General features: G+C 40.9%; 1 protein-coding gene across 1 annotated transcript in view; it reads left to right on the forward strand.

Moving 5' to 3' along the window:
- The first annotated feature begins 6,433 nt into the window (after positions 1–6,433).
- Positions 6,434–16,665, forward strand: part of SNX2 (sorting nexin 2) — a 57,110-nt gene continuing 46,878 nt past the window's right edge. Inside the window, exon 1 of the mRNA XM_025432187.3 lies at positions 6,434–6,594. Within this exon, the coding sequence (XP_025287972.1) occupies positions 6,487–6,594 (108 nt within the window). The 5' untranslated portion in view covers positions 6,434–6,486. The remainder of the gene's footprint in view (positions 6,595–16,665) is intronic.

The following is a 16,665-nucleotide window of genomic DNA, read 5'->3' on the forward strand; positions in this document are numbered from 1 at the left end:
CATGCTTGATTGATCAACTTCCTTCCTTCCTCCAACAAATGTGAAGTCTTTCATTATCTTTCAGTAAGGAGCTTAAATATCTTCACCAAACAACTGCGAAAGTTAAGCAACCAAAGGATTATTTGGGTAAGCAACCAAATGATTATTTTTCCCAATATAATTGCAAAGATCATAATGAATCATATTTGCTCCCAGCTGCTACACTAGATGTCACCTCACTCACCGGAAGTTAAGTCCAAGCACAAGTTCTCTCCAGATCTTGATCTATTGGCCTCACTCCTATACACGCTTCCATCCATATCCGGCTTCTGATTTTCTCTCTTCACCAAGGTCCTGCAGCCACAATTCCCATGCAAACAAATGTTCTTACAACATTGATTTCTTCCCAGAAAATTCTGTTGACCTCCTTGCCCTGAGTAATAGGTTACTTTTTGCCAAAAGTATAGCTCATATTGGGTTCTAAATATTACTTTTATACTACAACTTTTTAATACCCTTGAAAAAAGTGCTTCTCTCTTTAGATGCATATCACCTGCTATTGCTCCTTGTCATTGGAAACCACCTATTTCTGGAACCCTCCCCCTCTCTCTTTTTTTAAGATTGTATTTATTTATTTGAAAGCCAGAGAGAGTGCAAGCAAGGGAGCACAAGCAGGGGGGAGCAGCAGAGTGAGCAGAGAAGCAGGCTTCCCACTGAGCAGGGAGCTTGATGCCGAGCTAGATCTTAGGACCTTGAGATGATGACCTGAGTCGAAGGCAGACACTGACTGAGTCACCCAGGTGCCCCAAGGACACTCTCTTTTAAGGGGCCTCAAAATTCTCTCTGCCTCAGCCCTCCACCAAGCTCATTCTCAAAATATCTAACCTTGAATCAATCCAACCATCCACCTCCACTCCTACACCTCCAATGCTAGACTACAGGAGAAAATAACACAAATGTTGGGATTATTGCCACCAGAAACATATGGTCTCCACCTCATTTAGGCTTCCAGTACTGTGTGCCAGTTCCTTATATGTCCCTGGTAAATGTTCTCTCCAAATCTTCACAGATCTATTGAAAATACTCTTCAATTTCCTCATGCTACCTGTGCGGATACTGACCTCTTTTCTCTTAGAAATTAACCTCTCTTATCCCATAGAGAAAAAAAAAAACCATATTGCTCTTGCTTTTTCCCATTTCCTGCCCCTGTAGTATTTACAAATAAGCCTAGAAATGTATCCACCCTGTGGTAAACCGATTGCATCAACGGCCCAAATTATTGGCCTCTCTTTTCCACACCTTTTGCCCTGCAATTTTGTAGTCCCTTCCCATTCTGACCCTAGGCTTGGCTATGGGACTTTTCTGAAGGCTTGAAAAGTTCTTGTGTGTTTCCACCTTCTTTATTTGGAACTCTGCCACAGCGTTGAAAAGAAACCCAGTCTAGAAGGATGACAGTACAAGCTACAGAACTGAAATGTCCTAGTCAAGACAAGCCTTGTCCTACCAGCCCCTGGTCAATCCCTCAGCAGACCACAGATGTAATACAAACAGTCCCTAAGGCAAGATTTACCAAATCTGGTCCAGCAGAACTACCTTGCTGCCTCATTAGAAATAACAAATGCGGGTTTTTTGTTTTTTTTTTTAAGATTTTATTTATTCATGAGAGACACAGAGAAAGAGGCAGAGATACAGGCAGAGGCAGAGGCAGGCTGCCTACAGGGACTTTGATGTGTGACTTGATCCAAGGACCCTGAGATCACAACCTGAGCCAAACACTGAGCCACTCAGGTGCCCAGTTTTGTTTTCATTGATGAAATTTGGGATGGTTTGTTATACACAATAACTAATACCTCCCTTTCTCTGTTCTCAGAGGAAGAAGTATACATTTTTTTAAGGCAAATTCCTACTTCTCGCTCTTTATCCCATTCCTGCTGGTATACTTTCAAATCTCTTCCTTTCTGATGGTATCTCTCTATGCTATATTTTCAACCTCTTGCTCTGCTTTCACTTCTTTCCCTAATATATAAACATGTGTAAATCTCCCTAAAATAAAACAACATACACACACACACAAAAAAAATAAACCTGTGTCTTCGGCAAGTTACTGACCTATTCTATCCTTCCTTCTACTTATATGTCTTGAAAGAATAGTCTATCCTCGTATATTTGTCTCCATTCTCCAGAGAAACAGAACCAACAGGATGTATTATACATACAAAGATTTATTTTAAGGAATTGGCTTACAGAACTGTGAAGATTTGGTGAGTCCAAAAAAATAAATAATAAATAAATATAAATATAGATAGATAGATAGATAGATAGATAGATAGATAGACAGACCAGCAGGCTGGAGATGCAAGAAGTTGCCGTCCAAGTCCAAAGACAGTCTGGTGGCAGAATTCCTTCTTGCTTAGGGGAGGCCAGTCTTTGTTCTAGTAAGGCCTTCAACTGATTGGATGAGGCCCACCCATGTCGTACAGAGTAATCTGCTTTACTCAACGTCTGTTGACTTAAATGTTAATTTCATCCCAATGACATCTTCATGGAAAATTTGGAAAAGTGTTTGACCAAATATTTGAGCACCATGGTCTGAGCAAGTTGACGTATAAAAGTAACCATCACAGTTTGCTAGATTGGTTCTTTTGTACTCAGTAATGATTCACCCTTTTCTTTTTTTTTTTTTTAAATGTTATTTATTTATTCATGAGAGACAGAGAGAGAGAGAGAGAGAGAGAGAGAGAGGCAGAGACACAGAGGGAGAAGCAGGCTCCATGCAGGGAGCCCGACATGGGACTCGATCCTGGGACTCCAGGATCACGCCCTGGGCCGAACGCGGCGCTAAACCGCTGAGCCACCTGGGCTGCCCTGATTCACCCTTTTCAATCAATACCTTATCAATATACTCAAGGCATTTGATACAGCCACATACTTTGTCCTTTCATTTCCTTTGTAACCCTCTCTCTTGGACTGCTTTCTGTCTCTCTGACCACCAATTTTCAGTTTCCTTTATAGCGCTTCTTCCTTTGCGGCTTCTTCTTCTTCTTCTTCTTCTTCTTCTTCTTCTTCTTCTTCTTCTTCTTCTTCTTCTTCTTCTTCTTCTTTCTTCTTCTCTTCTTCTTCTTCTTCTTCTTCTTCTTCTTCTTCTTCTTCTTCTTCTTCTTCTTCTTCTTCTTCTTCTTTAAGATTTTACTTATTTATTCATTCATGAGAAACACAGAGAAAAAGGCAGATACATAGGCAGAGGGAGAACCAGGCTCCCTGGGGAGCCCAATATGGGACTCGATCCCAAGACCCTGGGATCACCACCTGAGCTCAAGGCAAGCACTCAACCACTGAGCCACCCTTTGCCTATTTCTTAAATGATCCTTAGGGTTGTGCTGCCAGACTGGGTCCTTTCTGTGCTAGTAGCTTGACCTGCTTAAGAGAAAATAAATTTTCAGAACCTCTTCTGGAAACAACAGTTGAAGGATTTGGCAAAGAAACAAAAATGGTATCTAGGCAGTGTGGAGTTGGGGTTGAAGATTAAGGACTTCAGAACTTTCAGTCAAGCCTGGGGTTTATATATCAAATGGTCTTAGTGCTACAGATACAAGATTAAAAAGGCTGTTGGTTGAATTTGGGACTTCAGGGAAGATTAAACAGAAGAGCAAAAAACCAACGAAAAAAACTGAGAAAAATAAGACAATTTTTATAGTTCTGGTTCATGGAATCCAGGTTGAATAGGGAAAGAAAGACAATCGAAGCTTCTGAGAGTTTATGGGAAAAACAGCCAATTCTGCTCTCCCACCAATCACTAGGACTAAGGGAGTCTGTGCTATTGGGTTTAAGCCATAGGTCATGCCCTCCACCCTTGAGTTGGAGGAGACGTCCAACAGAGTGTGGGAAAGGAATGGTTACCCAGAAGGAAATGCAGTTATGCTACCATGAAGACTGAATGAATGCTTTATAACAGAGATTGCTGGTTCTCTACCATAATTTCCATTTCTTCCAGAGTATGAGAACCTCTAGTTTTTAGGAAGTGGAATAACAACTGCCTTTCCTCATCTCCTGTAGCTAGGGATAGCCATGTAACTAATTAGCTGGTCAAAGGGATGTGGACAGAAGTGTGTGCAACTTCTGGACTCAGTCCTTAAAGGGAAGGGGATAGCATTCCATTTCCCTTTTACTCCTCTTCTGTCAGCTGGAAAGTGGCTGTGGTGGTGAGCCAATTTGGACCATGAGGAAGAGATTATATCCTAGGGTGGATAGAACAACAGAAGGAACCTATAATCCTTGAATGATCTCATAGAGCCTTCATGGTCCTATATGAGGGATAATTAAACTACATTTTTTAAAGCTGCTATGTGAACCAGACTAATGCCATCTTGGACAAATCTGTCATGATGACCCCTCTGTGACCTGAAGCCTTCTTAAGTACAGCCTCACAAACACCCACCATATTCTTCTTTTTGTTTAACCACACCCTTAAGTACACCCTCAGGGCATAATGTCCTTGATCTGTTTTGGAGATATGGTTATGACACACACCTATTTTCAAACATTCTCCTCCTGGGTGGTCCCCCAGCAAGTATTGCCCAGCCTCTAGGGCTATAAAAGCAGGTCTTATGGGAGGTGGGATTGCAGGAATCTGCTCGTCTTGCTGCCACCGAAGACATGCTGCTGTCTGTAAGTCTCCTTAATAAAAAACCATTTCTTGTCAAGCTGGACTTGTCCGGCCTTTTTCTTTGGTCTTATGCTCCCTTTAGCCTTTGGAGGTTATTCTGCATATACCTCCTTTTGCGGAACAGCCACTTTTAATGTGGTTCTCTGTCAGCAGTGCCTGGACCTGTATTTCAACTAATTCAGACAGGCAGTACAAAAATTTAGCTAGGAATATTAATGATTGTAGCAGAAAATAGGGAGTAGTAAGCAATAAACAGAGGCACAGGTAAAAATCAGGGATGCAGGAAAGAATCACTTCAACGCTGTGAGCTTTCAAGAGAGGTCGAAGTGTCTAATCGGTGACAGACTCCAGACTGCATGTGCGTTGGTGTGGTGCAGGACAGGGAATACACCTAAACAACCTGATTCTTCCAGACAGGGACATAGCAATGGTTCTAGATAGCAATGATGATGGTAGCACGATAGTGACAACTGGCTTATGCATCAAACGGATGCAAGCAACTTTTGAATCTTGGTATACTTACTGAAGTTAATCATGATTTGGGCGAATGCTTCTTGATGGTCATCATAGAAATTTAGACATTTAAGAGTCAAAGAAATCCTAGCAAGCAGAAAAACCCGTTCCAACGCAGTTTAAAAAATAAGTCCAGAGATGCTAAGCTAAGTTTTGCGCAAAGCCAGTAGAAGCCAGGCATAATTCCCCGGGCTCCTGAAGGCTGAGAGTTTGTACTAAATTTGTAAAGAAGCCCATCAAAGCTTTTTATTCCTCCAGCAAAATTATAACCTCAGGTTGCTCTTTGCCATGCCCTCTTTTAATTTTCCATGAGCATACCTTGCATTAGCATAGCACTTTTTAGCTTTCAGAATATTTTTCACATAGTTTCTCAGATGATCCTGAGAATCAACCCGTGCAATGCAGTGAGCGGGGAATTAGTAACATTTTGCTGCTAAGGAAATTGAAGCTCCCAAGTCTTCAAGGAATGGTTCCATGATGAAGCGTCAGTAATTGGCAGAGGGAATGGGAGTATGATGCTCTTACCAATCATCTACTGATTTTCCTGTTATTTGCCCAGCCTTTCCTTTCCTTTATGGAGGAAAAATATTATGTGGCTCATTATGAAATTGGGGTTAAACCTCAGACAACAAATTATTCAGGGCTTTTTTGTTATCTAGAGCTGCACCGGCCAACAGGCAGCCTGTAGCCACAGGAGGCTATTTAGATGTAAGTAAAATAAAATCTTAACACTCAGCTCCTCAATCATAGCCACTTGAAAGGCTCAGTGGTCACACGTGGCCATTGGCTACCCCGCTGAAGGGCGCCGAGAAGAACATCTCCATCACGTTCGGAGGTTCCGTTGGACAGCCTGGACCTGCTCTTTTCCATCAATCCTCAATCTTGCCCTCGATCTGTGTATAATCCAAGCGCGAAGACTGGTCCCCAAACCCTTCCACTTCCTAGAGCAGATCCGAACAGGGGTCCTCCCAGCTTTAAAACTGGCAAGAGCGAGAGACATCGCTTGGCCTAGACGTGCTGCGAGGGTGAGGGTGAGAAGAGCCCAAGAGCCTCCCACCCAGGTCGGGGCAGCAGCAAGCGGGCGGCGAGAGGCGACGGCGACCCAGACGCGGGGTGGAAGGAGGGAGAGGCAAAGGGGCGGAGCCGAGCGCGGCGCTCGCGGTCACGAGGCCGGGGGCGGGGCCACGGGCGGCGGCCCGCGGGGGGCGGGGCCGGGGGCGGGGGCGGGGCCGGGGGCGGGGCGCGGGGCGGCCGGCGCGCCAGCCCTGCCGTGCGTGCTCACGTGACAGGCCCGCGAGGCCCCGCTCGCGCAGTCGTCTGGAGGAGCGAAGATGGCGGCCGAGAGGGAGCCTCCTCCGCTGGGGGACGCGAAGCCCACCGACTTTGAGGAGCTGGAGGACGGAGAGGACCTGTTCACCAGCACTGTGTCCACCTTAGAGGTGAGACCGCGCCGCCGTGGGTGCCGCGCTCCGCTGCCGCCGCGCGTCTCCCCTTAGGTGCCTTTCCCCTGGCCGTACTTGTGCCTCCCCACCCCCCGGGTGTGCGGGACCTGGTCCCGGCGACACCTGTGACGCGGGCCCCACCTCACGTACCTGGACGGCGAGGCTTCCTGGGGAGACCAGCCCGCCGCCGGGGGCCGACCTGAGCCTCAGGGGCCGGGACCTCGCCCGAGCATCCCAGCACCCTTCCCCGCTCAGCTGGCCTTCCTCGGTGTCACTTGCACCTCCTCTCCAGACCACCGAGGGGCTTACCCTGAGTCCCGGTGAGCCTCCCCACCACCCTCCCGGCGACCTCCGCAGCCCCTTGGGAGAGGCGCTCGCGGTTCCCTTCCCCAGGGAGGGTGTGCCCCTGGAACGGGAGAGCAGGCAACGGGGCGTTGAGTGGCCGTGGCTCCCCGGGGAGCGCTCTCCCAGTCGCGGCCCCGCGCCGACAGCCAGTTCCCCCGGAGGGAGGGGCTCGGGGACTGTTAGATGCATTGAACTGGTTTTTGTCTTCTGTAGTTCCTAGACTTTTTAAGAATAAGAGTGTTTATAAAATATAAAGTTGGGAGGGAGTAGTCCAGGAAAGTGCTGGTAGGTGTTTTTTTTTTTTTAAGTTACCACGGAGAAATAGCAGATCCTCACTCCCTTTTTCCTCTTTTCTCGCATGGTCAGCGATCTCTGAAGTTGAGTGTTCCTGTTTTTGTAAAAGGAAACACTGTTAACTGCATTGGCCTCCTAGATCGACTTCGGGTTTGAATTGCTTTGCATTTGTTGAGGGCGCGCACACCTCCTAGCCCGGTTTTGTGTGTGTGTGTGTGTGTGTGTGTATTAGAATGTAAGCAAATTGCCCGGAAGATTGTTTACCTTGGGCTATATTTCCTTATAAAGTGCTTTTTTTTTTTTTTTTTTTCCCGTAAGCTTTCTTGGTTCGTGCAGCTCGACACCAGATCAATTGGAAATTACTTTCAAATACTCATCATCTGAAATTCATTTCTTGGAAACTTCCGGGAACCGTTTTCCGCACTGACCATACTCTGCAAATTGTGTATACAGGTTCCCAGTCAGACCCCGCCTCCCCTCAGATCATATGCTTCTTGGGGCTAGGGATAGTGCCTTGATCATCTTTGTGTACCTCCCAGGCTTGAACATTTCCAATTAGTAAATGTTTGCTTGATTCATTGTCAAAATAGCATCTCCTGAGAATTAGTAAGAATTCTCTTGCATAACGAATTGACCTTTTGGATTTAGTATCTTTTTAACTCTTTAAATGTACTGTAAGGCTTTCCTTAAAAATAATGAGAATATCTATCCAGGATTCAAAGGCCTGTATTTCCTTTGAGGGCTGCAAAGGTTTTCCATCAGCTAGGATCAAAACAAACTATTGACCTAGTAGTGTAAACCAGAATACTGTGAACACTAAGCATTCTGCATAATTGAGGTTTTTTAGATTTGAGTACAAAGAACTATAATCTGTATTTCTCATTTGGATGGGACTTTTTCATAAGGTTTTTTTTTTTTTCAATAGAAGTCTACAGAAGTTTGAGTATGAATAAATTTAATCTTGGTTAGTGCACTGTGCAAGTTGTAAAGTTGGTTTTGATTGTACATCCCTTATTTTATAGATTCATTCAGGACTTTAAGGTGGTATAACTGAGATTTGTAAATTCAGAATCTTCTTTTGGTTTCCAAACTATAACAGGAAGGATATACAACAGTGCTTTTCAGTATAGCAAACTGTTCTGAAGGGATTTTTTTTTTTTTTTCCATGAACTCTGTTTCTGTTTTCAAAAGTGCTTCTCAAACAGCAGTGTGTTGGGGGGATTCTAGTTTGAAATGCAGATGCCTCATTTCAAACTTACTGGAATCTGCATGTGTAATAAATGCTCTAGAACAGTGGCGTTCAAACTTTATACATAAGTTACCTAGGAATCTTGTTAAAGTACGAATTATGATTCTGTAGGGCTGGGATAAGTCTATTATTATGCATTTTTAATAAACTCCTCATGACTTTCCTTCTGGTCCATAGACAGTAATGTGTTGCTAAGCCCCAAATGATTCTGATGCAGATTATCTGCTTTAAATAGTTATTACTAAGCTGTAAATTGAAAGGCATATAACTTAATGTCTTTTAATTAAAGCAAAAGTAAGTCAGTTTTAAAAATTTTATTTATATAGAAACTTTCCTTTGAGAGCATTTGGAGGGAAAAATCAACTGAAATCCATATAGGTGAAAATAAAATTACAGACATTTTCATTGTCATCTTTGTTAAGCTTGTAATGACCATAAGCTTAGTGCATATGTATATTTTTATTAACACAATATAAGACTCTTTTCCATTCACAATCAAGAATAATCACATAAAGCCAAATTCAGTAAACAAAGCATATTTAAAAATCCTATTGTTTGTTTCTGTTTTGACTATGAAACAAGAAATTGGTGAAAGCTGGCATTAGGGGGCAGGGAATGGAATGAGGAGAAAGAATCCAGTGAAAGCTCGTTCTTTTTGGTACCTGAGAGGCAAGGCTTTAAATTGTTTAGGGATACTGCTTTTTCCTTAAATGCTACAACCCTAAGCTTAAAAGGTGCTTACACTAAAACAGCATGGAGACAACACCTTGAAAATGAATAAATAAATAAATAAATAAAGGGATGCCTGGGTGGCTCAGTCCGTTAAGCATCTGTCTTTGGTTCAGGTCCTGATCTGAGGGTCCTAGGAATCCCTGCTCAGCAGGAAGTCTGCTTTCTCCAACAAGTCTCTCAAGTAAATAAAATCTTTAATAAAAAAAAGTCAGAAAATTTATATTATATCCCTTGTTCTCTATTTTAAACAGCTATATTGATGCATAATTCACATACCATGCAATTTCACTCATTTAATGTGTACAACTTAATAGTTTTTAATATATTTATAGATATATGCAACCATCACCACAGTTTTAGAACATTTTCATTACCTCAAAAAGAAACCCTGTATGTTTTAACTATCATCGCCTGCCCCCACACCCCAACCTTCAACAACCACTGATTAACTTTCTATCTCTTACAGACTTCTCTGTTCTAGACTTTGTATGAATAAAATCCTGTAATTGGTTTTTCATGACTGGCTTCTTTCACTTGCATCATGTTTTCAAGGTCTGTACTTCATTCCTTTTTACAAAATGGAATGAAATGGAGTATTGCTTCATTGAGTGGCTATACCATATTTTGTTTATCCATTCCTCAGTTGATGGATGTATGGGTTGTTTCCATATTTTGGCTATTATGAATAATACTGCAATAAACACATTTATGTACAGGTAGAGTTACTGGGTCCTATGGTAACTCTACATTTAATCATTTGAATAATTGCCAGACCGGTTTCCTAAAGTGGCCACACCATTTTACATTTCCACCAGCCATGTATGAAGAAGGTACCAGTTTCTTCAGATCGTCACCAACACCGGTTATTGTGACTTTTTTTTTGGTTCTCTTCATCTTAGTGGGTGTGAATGTGTGTGTGTGTGTGTGTGTGTTTAAGATTTTATTTATTCATGAGAGACACACAGAGAGAGAGAGAGAGAGAGAGAGGCAGGCAGAGACACAGGCAGAGGGAGAAGGAGGCTCCATGCAGGGAGCCTGACATGGGACTGGATCCTGGGTCTCCAAGATCAAGCCCTGAACTGAAGGCCCATTGAACCACCCGGGCTGCCCTGAAGTGTGGTTTTGATTTCATTTTCTTGTTGACTAAAGATGTTGCGTATCTTTTCATAGGCTTGTTGGCCATTTGTATGTCTCCTTAGGAATGTCTATTCAGATCCTTTGCTCATTGTTTAATTGAATTGTCTATTACTGAGTTATAAGAATTCTTTATGTATTCTGGGTGCGAGTTCCTTACCAGATATATGATTTGCAGACGTTTTCTCCCGTTCTCTGGGTTGTCTTTCCATGTTCTTGATGGCATCCTTAATAAGTTTAAAAATTGTTTGATGAAGTCTAGTTTATTTTTTAAATTTTGTTGCTCATACTTTCACTGTCCTATCTAAGAATTCCCTGCCAAATCCAAGGTCGTGAAGATTTACATATATTTTTTCTTCTAAGAATTTTATGGTTTTGGCTCTTTTAGGTCTTTGATCTGTTTTGAGTTAATTTTTGAATTTGGCATGAGGTTTATTCTTTTGCACGTGGCAGTTCAATTGTCCTAGCACCATATGTTGAAAAGACTATTCTTTCCCCCATGTGAGTGGTCTTGGCATCCTGGTTGAAAAATCAGTTGACCATAGATGTTCACACTGGTTCTCATACCAAACTTAAATATAAGGGTCAGTTGAAGTTAAGATGAGGACCATAGTTTTCCCAAGTGTCACATGATAGAAATTATAGAGCATTTCATATTTGAGTTTCCAGATGGTCTTAAAATTCCTTTTCTCTAACCCTATGCTCAGAAGATATCTGACTTCATTGACTTCACCCTCCAAATACTTGGGTATTTACTCTTTGCCATACTGTTTAGGTGATCATCAGTGCAAATAGCAAATTACTGCAAATCTTTAAGAACAGAAAATTTCTAGTGGAGAAGAAAGAGATGTTCAGAAAACTCTGGTACAGGTTGTGATTCTATGGTCCGAAAATATACCAGTTTCCACTGAAAATACCATTGAAACACTGGGGAGATTCTCCTTCCTATCGATGTTTCTGACACATAGTAGATGAATAGTAAATGCTTCTCTTGGCTGGGAGAAGCTCATTAAAGACATAATATATAAGAGAGACCTTGAAGGGGTAATGAAATTTCAAAGTGAAAGAATAACAAGGGTCACTCAAGAGTCAGTCCATATTCTAGGGAGCCATAAAAAAATCTGTGTGAGTTGTTGAATATAGGATGTTACACGTTTACTATGTGGTGAGATTGTGAAGGGCTTTGGAATTTGTTATTTAAGTGGGTGAGAGCTATGAAAGATTTTTATGGCAGTTAACATGATCACCTGGGAAGATTAATGTGCCACAGCCTAAGAGGTAAATTTGAAAAGGAGGTATTACTGGTAAGTTGATGAGTTGGAGGGTTTTTTTTATGTCTGAGGTTAAAGACCTCAAGAAAGAAAGCACAAATAATAAAGGAGAAAAGGAATTGATGGAACAGTAGATGAAAAGTTAGATATCTAGAGACTTAAAATGTCTCCCTCTCTTTGAGTGATTCTTACTTAGACACAGGAATTATAAGTTTCGTTTCATTTGTGGTTACTTTACACCAATGAAAAGAACATTAAGTAGTTAGAAATACTGGATGGGCTAAGAAGGTTGATTTAGGAATCTGTCATAAATTTATTGAATGATTACATTAAACCAGGCTGTGGACATCAAGTCCGTGTCCTAAGGCATGTATGAAACAAGGAGAGTCAGTATAATAAACATAGCTGTGTGAACAGTTGCCTGCAATGCCAGGGGATCAATGTGTAATTGAAATATACACATGGCACAAAAATGATATAGAAGACTGAGTGATTTGATGGCGTAGAAATGATCTTTGAAATCTGGAAAGTGGGTGAAATTATCAAGAGAATAGAGTAAGACAAGGGGACTATTGCTACAAAGCTTCTAAATTAGTATGTGCTGTGCCTATACAACAGGTAGTAACAGTGTAGAAATTTTCTCAATTCTGTTTTTTGATCTCTGGGTAGACCTCCAATTTAGTACTCATTTTTTTGAAAATTTCAGTGTGAGTTACCTCTGTTAGGGAGAAGACATTTTGTCATCAAGTGTTTAAAGCGGGTGAGCGTTGAAAATTACTAGAAAGATTTAATGAAGCAGGATCAAGTTGACCACTTTTCCCTTAAAACCATTAAATTCTGTTTTTTGAGAATGAGTTACTTTTAGTACCTGTAAAAAATGTCATTATATGAAGTTGCTTGAGGCAGAGTTAATCACTTTTTTTGCAACTTTCTTCTTAAAAAGAACAAAATTTGCTTTTGATGTTAATTTTACAAGTAGCCACTTTGCTATGAAATGGCACTGCTATGGGTTTTTTTTCTGTGATGATAGTTTTTACTTGAGGCAAAATTAACCTCAATTTAGTAAAATTCACTACCACTTCAATCAAGATACAGAACACTTTCATCTAAAAAAAATTCTCTCACATAGTTAACCCTTCCCAGTCCTTTTTTTTTTTTTAATATTTTATTTATTTATTCATGAGAGTCACAGAGAGATTGAGAGGCAGAGACACAGGCAGAAGGAGAAGCAGGCTCCATGCAGGAAGCCCAATGCGGGACTCGATCTCGGGTCTCCAGGGTCAGGCTCTGGGCTGAAAGCGGCGCTAAACCGCTGAGCCACCCAGGAATCCCCAACCCTTCCCAGTCCTAATCTCTGGCAACCACTGATGTGTGTAGAGTTTGTATTTTTTCAGAATATCATATAGATGGAATCATACAGTATAAAACTTTTTGTGTAGCTTCTTTAGTGTGAATGGTTTGAGACTCATGTTGTACATTATCAATAGTTCATTACTTTTTTATTGCTGAATTTAGTATTTCATTGTATGTATATATCACAGTTGTTTGTTGAAGGGCCATTCCATTGTTTCCAGCTGCTGGCATTAATGAATAAAGCTAATATAAACATTTACGTGCAGGTTTTTGTATGAACACAGTTTTCTTTTGGATGAAAACTTAGAAGCAGGATTGCTGGGTTGTATGGGAAGTATGTTTGCCTTTGTAAGAAACTGCTGTACTTCTGCCAGAACGCTTTACAAGAAGTGAAGTCATTTGCTTTTCATCCCATGAGTTAATGGCTCTAGTACTAATACAACTGAGGACAGTTACCCATTAGGACAGTGTTATTCCAGTCGGAGAATCGTTAAGCTATGGTTTCATTTTTTAAAAAACACGATGCTTCAATACAGAAGCATGTCAGTGTATTTCCTGGCATCATCAAAGTCATTTTAATACAGAAACTTTACCTTTATTCAGAGTCACGCTTTATATGATTATTGAATGTTGTAATCTTGAAAAGCTAGCCCCAGGGAACCTTCTGTGCAGCTAGATTTTAGTCTCTGGTCAAGTTTTATTCATTCCTGCTTTGAAGTCTAATAAAATTATAAAAGGTTTAAAGGAAGGAAGGCAAGGAGGAAAAGGACGGGGTGGGGGTGGGGGGGACTTAAGAAAGAAACTGCCAAACCCTTTTCTAAAGGAGATGTTTTGTTACATTACCATAGCAATGAATGAGAATACTGGTTGCTCCACACCTTGTCTGCTCTTGCTAATGTCGGTTTTGATTTTGGGTAATGGTGAGCTTTAGGTTGGTTTATTTTGGATTGAAAGAAGTGATTGTTAAATATTGTTCAATTGGGAATTTGTAAGCTGGTTTTTAAAGCCATTGTTAAAATTAAGTTACACAAACATATTTAAATGAATTACATTGAAAATGAAGGTGCGGCATCTGGGTGGCTCAGGCAGTTAAACAGCCGACTCTTGATTTTGGCTCAAGTCATGATCTCCAGGATTCAGGGATCTAGCTCAGTGTTGGACTGCACTCAGCAGGGAGTCTGCTTCACTAATTCTCTTTCTCATTCTGCCTCTCCTTTCTCTCTCAAATAAATAAATCTTTTTTAAAAATGTAATAAATAGGGATCCCTGGGTGGCGCAGCGGTTTGGTGCCTGTCTTTGGCCCAGGGCGCGATCCTGGAGACCCGGGATCAAATCCCACGTCGGGCTCCCGGTGCATGGAGCCTGCTTCTCCCTCTGCCTGTGTCTCTGCCTCTCTCTCTCTGTGACTATCATAAATAAATAAAAAAAAAAATTTAAAAAATGTAATAAATATTAAAAACTTGTCACTTCTGAATTCTCTTACTGCATTTTATTATTTCCTGTGCTCTTGAGGTTATATGTCTATTGTATTTGTACAGTGTAACTTACATATCTTCCAAGTCCACTTTCAGTGAGGGGTACATAGCCACAGCAGGCATTGAGCAAAAGCTGTAAATGAGTCTTCCCTCTCAAAGACCTTCTTGCTAAATATTTTCCAGCACACCAGTGATTTTTAGCCCTTCTAACTGGTTTGTAGTGTTATTTCATTGTGGCTTCAATATACATTCTGTTATAGTGATGTTGAGTGGCTTTTCATGTGCTTATTCACCATCTGAAAATCATCTTTGGTGATGTCCTTTCACATCTTTTGCCCATTTAAAAATTTGGATCTCTTTATTAAGTTTTGAGAATTCTTTATGAATTCTCGATACAAATCCTTTGCCAGTTGTGGTTTTGCAGATTTTTTCCCGGTCCGTGCCTTCTCTTTTTATGCTATTTTCGAGCTATCCTTTTGTTGTTGTGATCAATAGTACTTTAGATGTCACATATGAAATCCTTTCCTAACACTAACCCAAGGTCACAAAGGTTTTAGTTACACTTTCTCCTAGACATGTGTAATTTCAACTTAACATTTATGCCTCCAATTCATTTTGAGTTTACATGTAAGTTCACGATATGGGGTATTTTGCATATGGATACCCAGCTGTTCCAGCACCAATTATTGAAAAATAATCATATTGTTAAGGTTTATTTTATGGCTCAAAGTATGGACCTTGTGGTAAATGTTTTGTTTGCATTTCAAAAGGTTATGTATAGTCAGATGTTGATAAGTGGAGTGTCCAGTAAATGTTACTTCAAATTTGATTGATTGTATTTTGCAGTGTATACAACATCATCAATGAATTTCAGATGCTCTGTGCTAAGTTTAAGAAGCTAAACTTATGGGACGCCTGGGTGGCTCAGCGGTTTATCGCCTGCCTTCTGACCAGAGTGTGATCCTGGAGTCCTGGGATTGAGTCCCACATTGGGCTCCCTGCATGGGGCCTGCTTCTGCCTCTGCCTGTGTCTCTCTGCCTTTCTCTTTCTGTGTGTGTCTCATGAATAAATAAAATCTTAAAAAAAAAAAAAAGGCTTGATTTAAAATGTTTCTTGATGAGTTATCTTTGCATCTTTTTCAAAGATCAGTTGAACCATACATATGTGCATACATCTATTTCTGGACTCCATTCTATTTCACGGATTTACTGTTTCCTTTTGCCAGTTGTATGCTGTCTTACTGTAACTGAGTCTTGAAATTAGTCGTATGAGTCCATTGACTTTTTTCTAAATTGTTTTGGCTCTTCTACTTTTGCCTTTCCATATAAGTTTAGGATCAATTGATTGACTTCTACCAAAACTTCCACCTGAAATTTTTATTTGGGATAGTGATGAATCCATAGATTAATTTTGGGAGATTTAACATGTTGAGCCTTTAAGGCATAGATTTACTGTTTCTTTACATTTTGTTGATTTACTTGATTTTTTTCATCACTGTTTGTAGTTTTCAGCGTACCAATCTAGCACATATTTTGTTGGCTTATACTTATTTCACGATTTCTTTTTTTTTTTTTAATTTTTATTTATTTATGATAGTCACACACAGAGAGAGAGAGAGAGAGAGGGAGGGAGGCAGAGACACAGGCAGAGGGAGAAGCAGGCTCCATGCACCGGGAGCCCGACGTGGGATTCGATCCCGGGTCTCCAGGATTGTGCCCTGGGCCAAAGGCAGGTGCCAAACCGCTGCGCCACCCAGGGATCCCACAATTTCTTTTACATTTATTTATTGGTGGCCTGTTGACCCTCTATCCAGGAACTGTACTAAGCACTCATTAGGTATAGTAGTGTTTTTTTGTAGCATCCATGGGATTTTCATGTATATAATCATGCTGTTTGTGATTTGGAGTTTTGTTTCCAGTCTCTATGTCTTAATGTAATAGCTAGGACCATTAGTATAATATTGAATAGGAGTAGTAAAAGTGGGTATCACTTTCCCTTTTGTGAACTTTAGGAGGGTAATATTCTTTCTCTCTTACATATGATGTTACCTGTTAAGTTTTTTTGTTTTTTAAACATTTTATTTTTTAAGTAATCTCTCCACCAACATGGGACTTGAACTCAAAACCTCAGGATTCAGAGTTGCATATTCTATTGACTGAGCCAGCAAGTTGCCCCTTAAGTTTTTTTCTAGATTTCTTTCATCAAATTAAAGGA

This window comes from Canis lupus, chromosome 11 (assembly GCF_003254725.2).
Source record: "Canis lupus dingo isolate Sandy chromosome 11, ASM325472v2, whole genome shotgun sequence".
NCBI classification, from domain to species: Eukaryota; Metazoa; Chordata; class Mammalia; order Carnivora; family Canidae; genus Canis; species Canis lupus.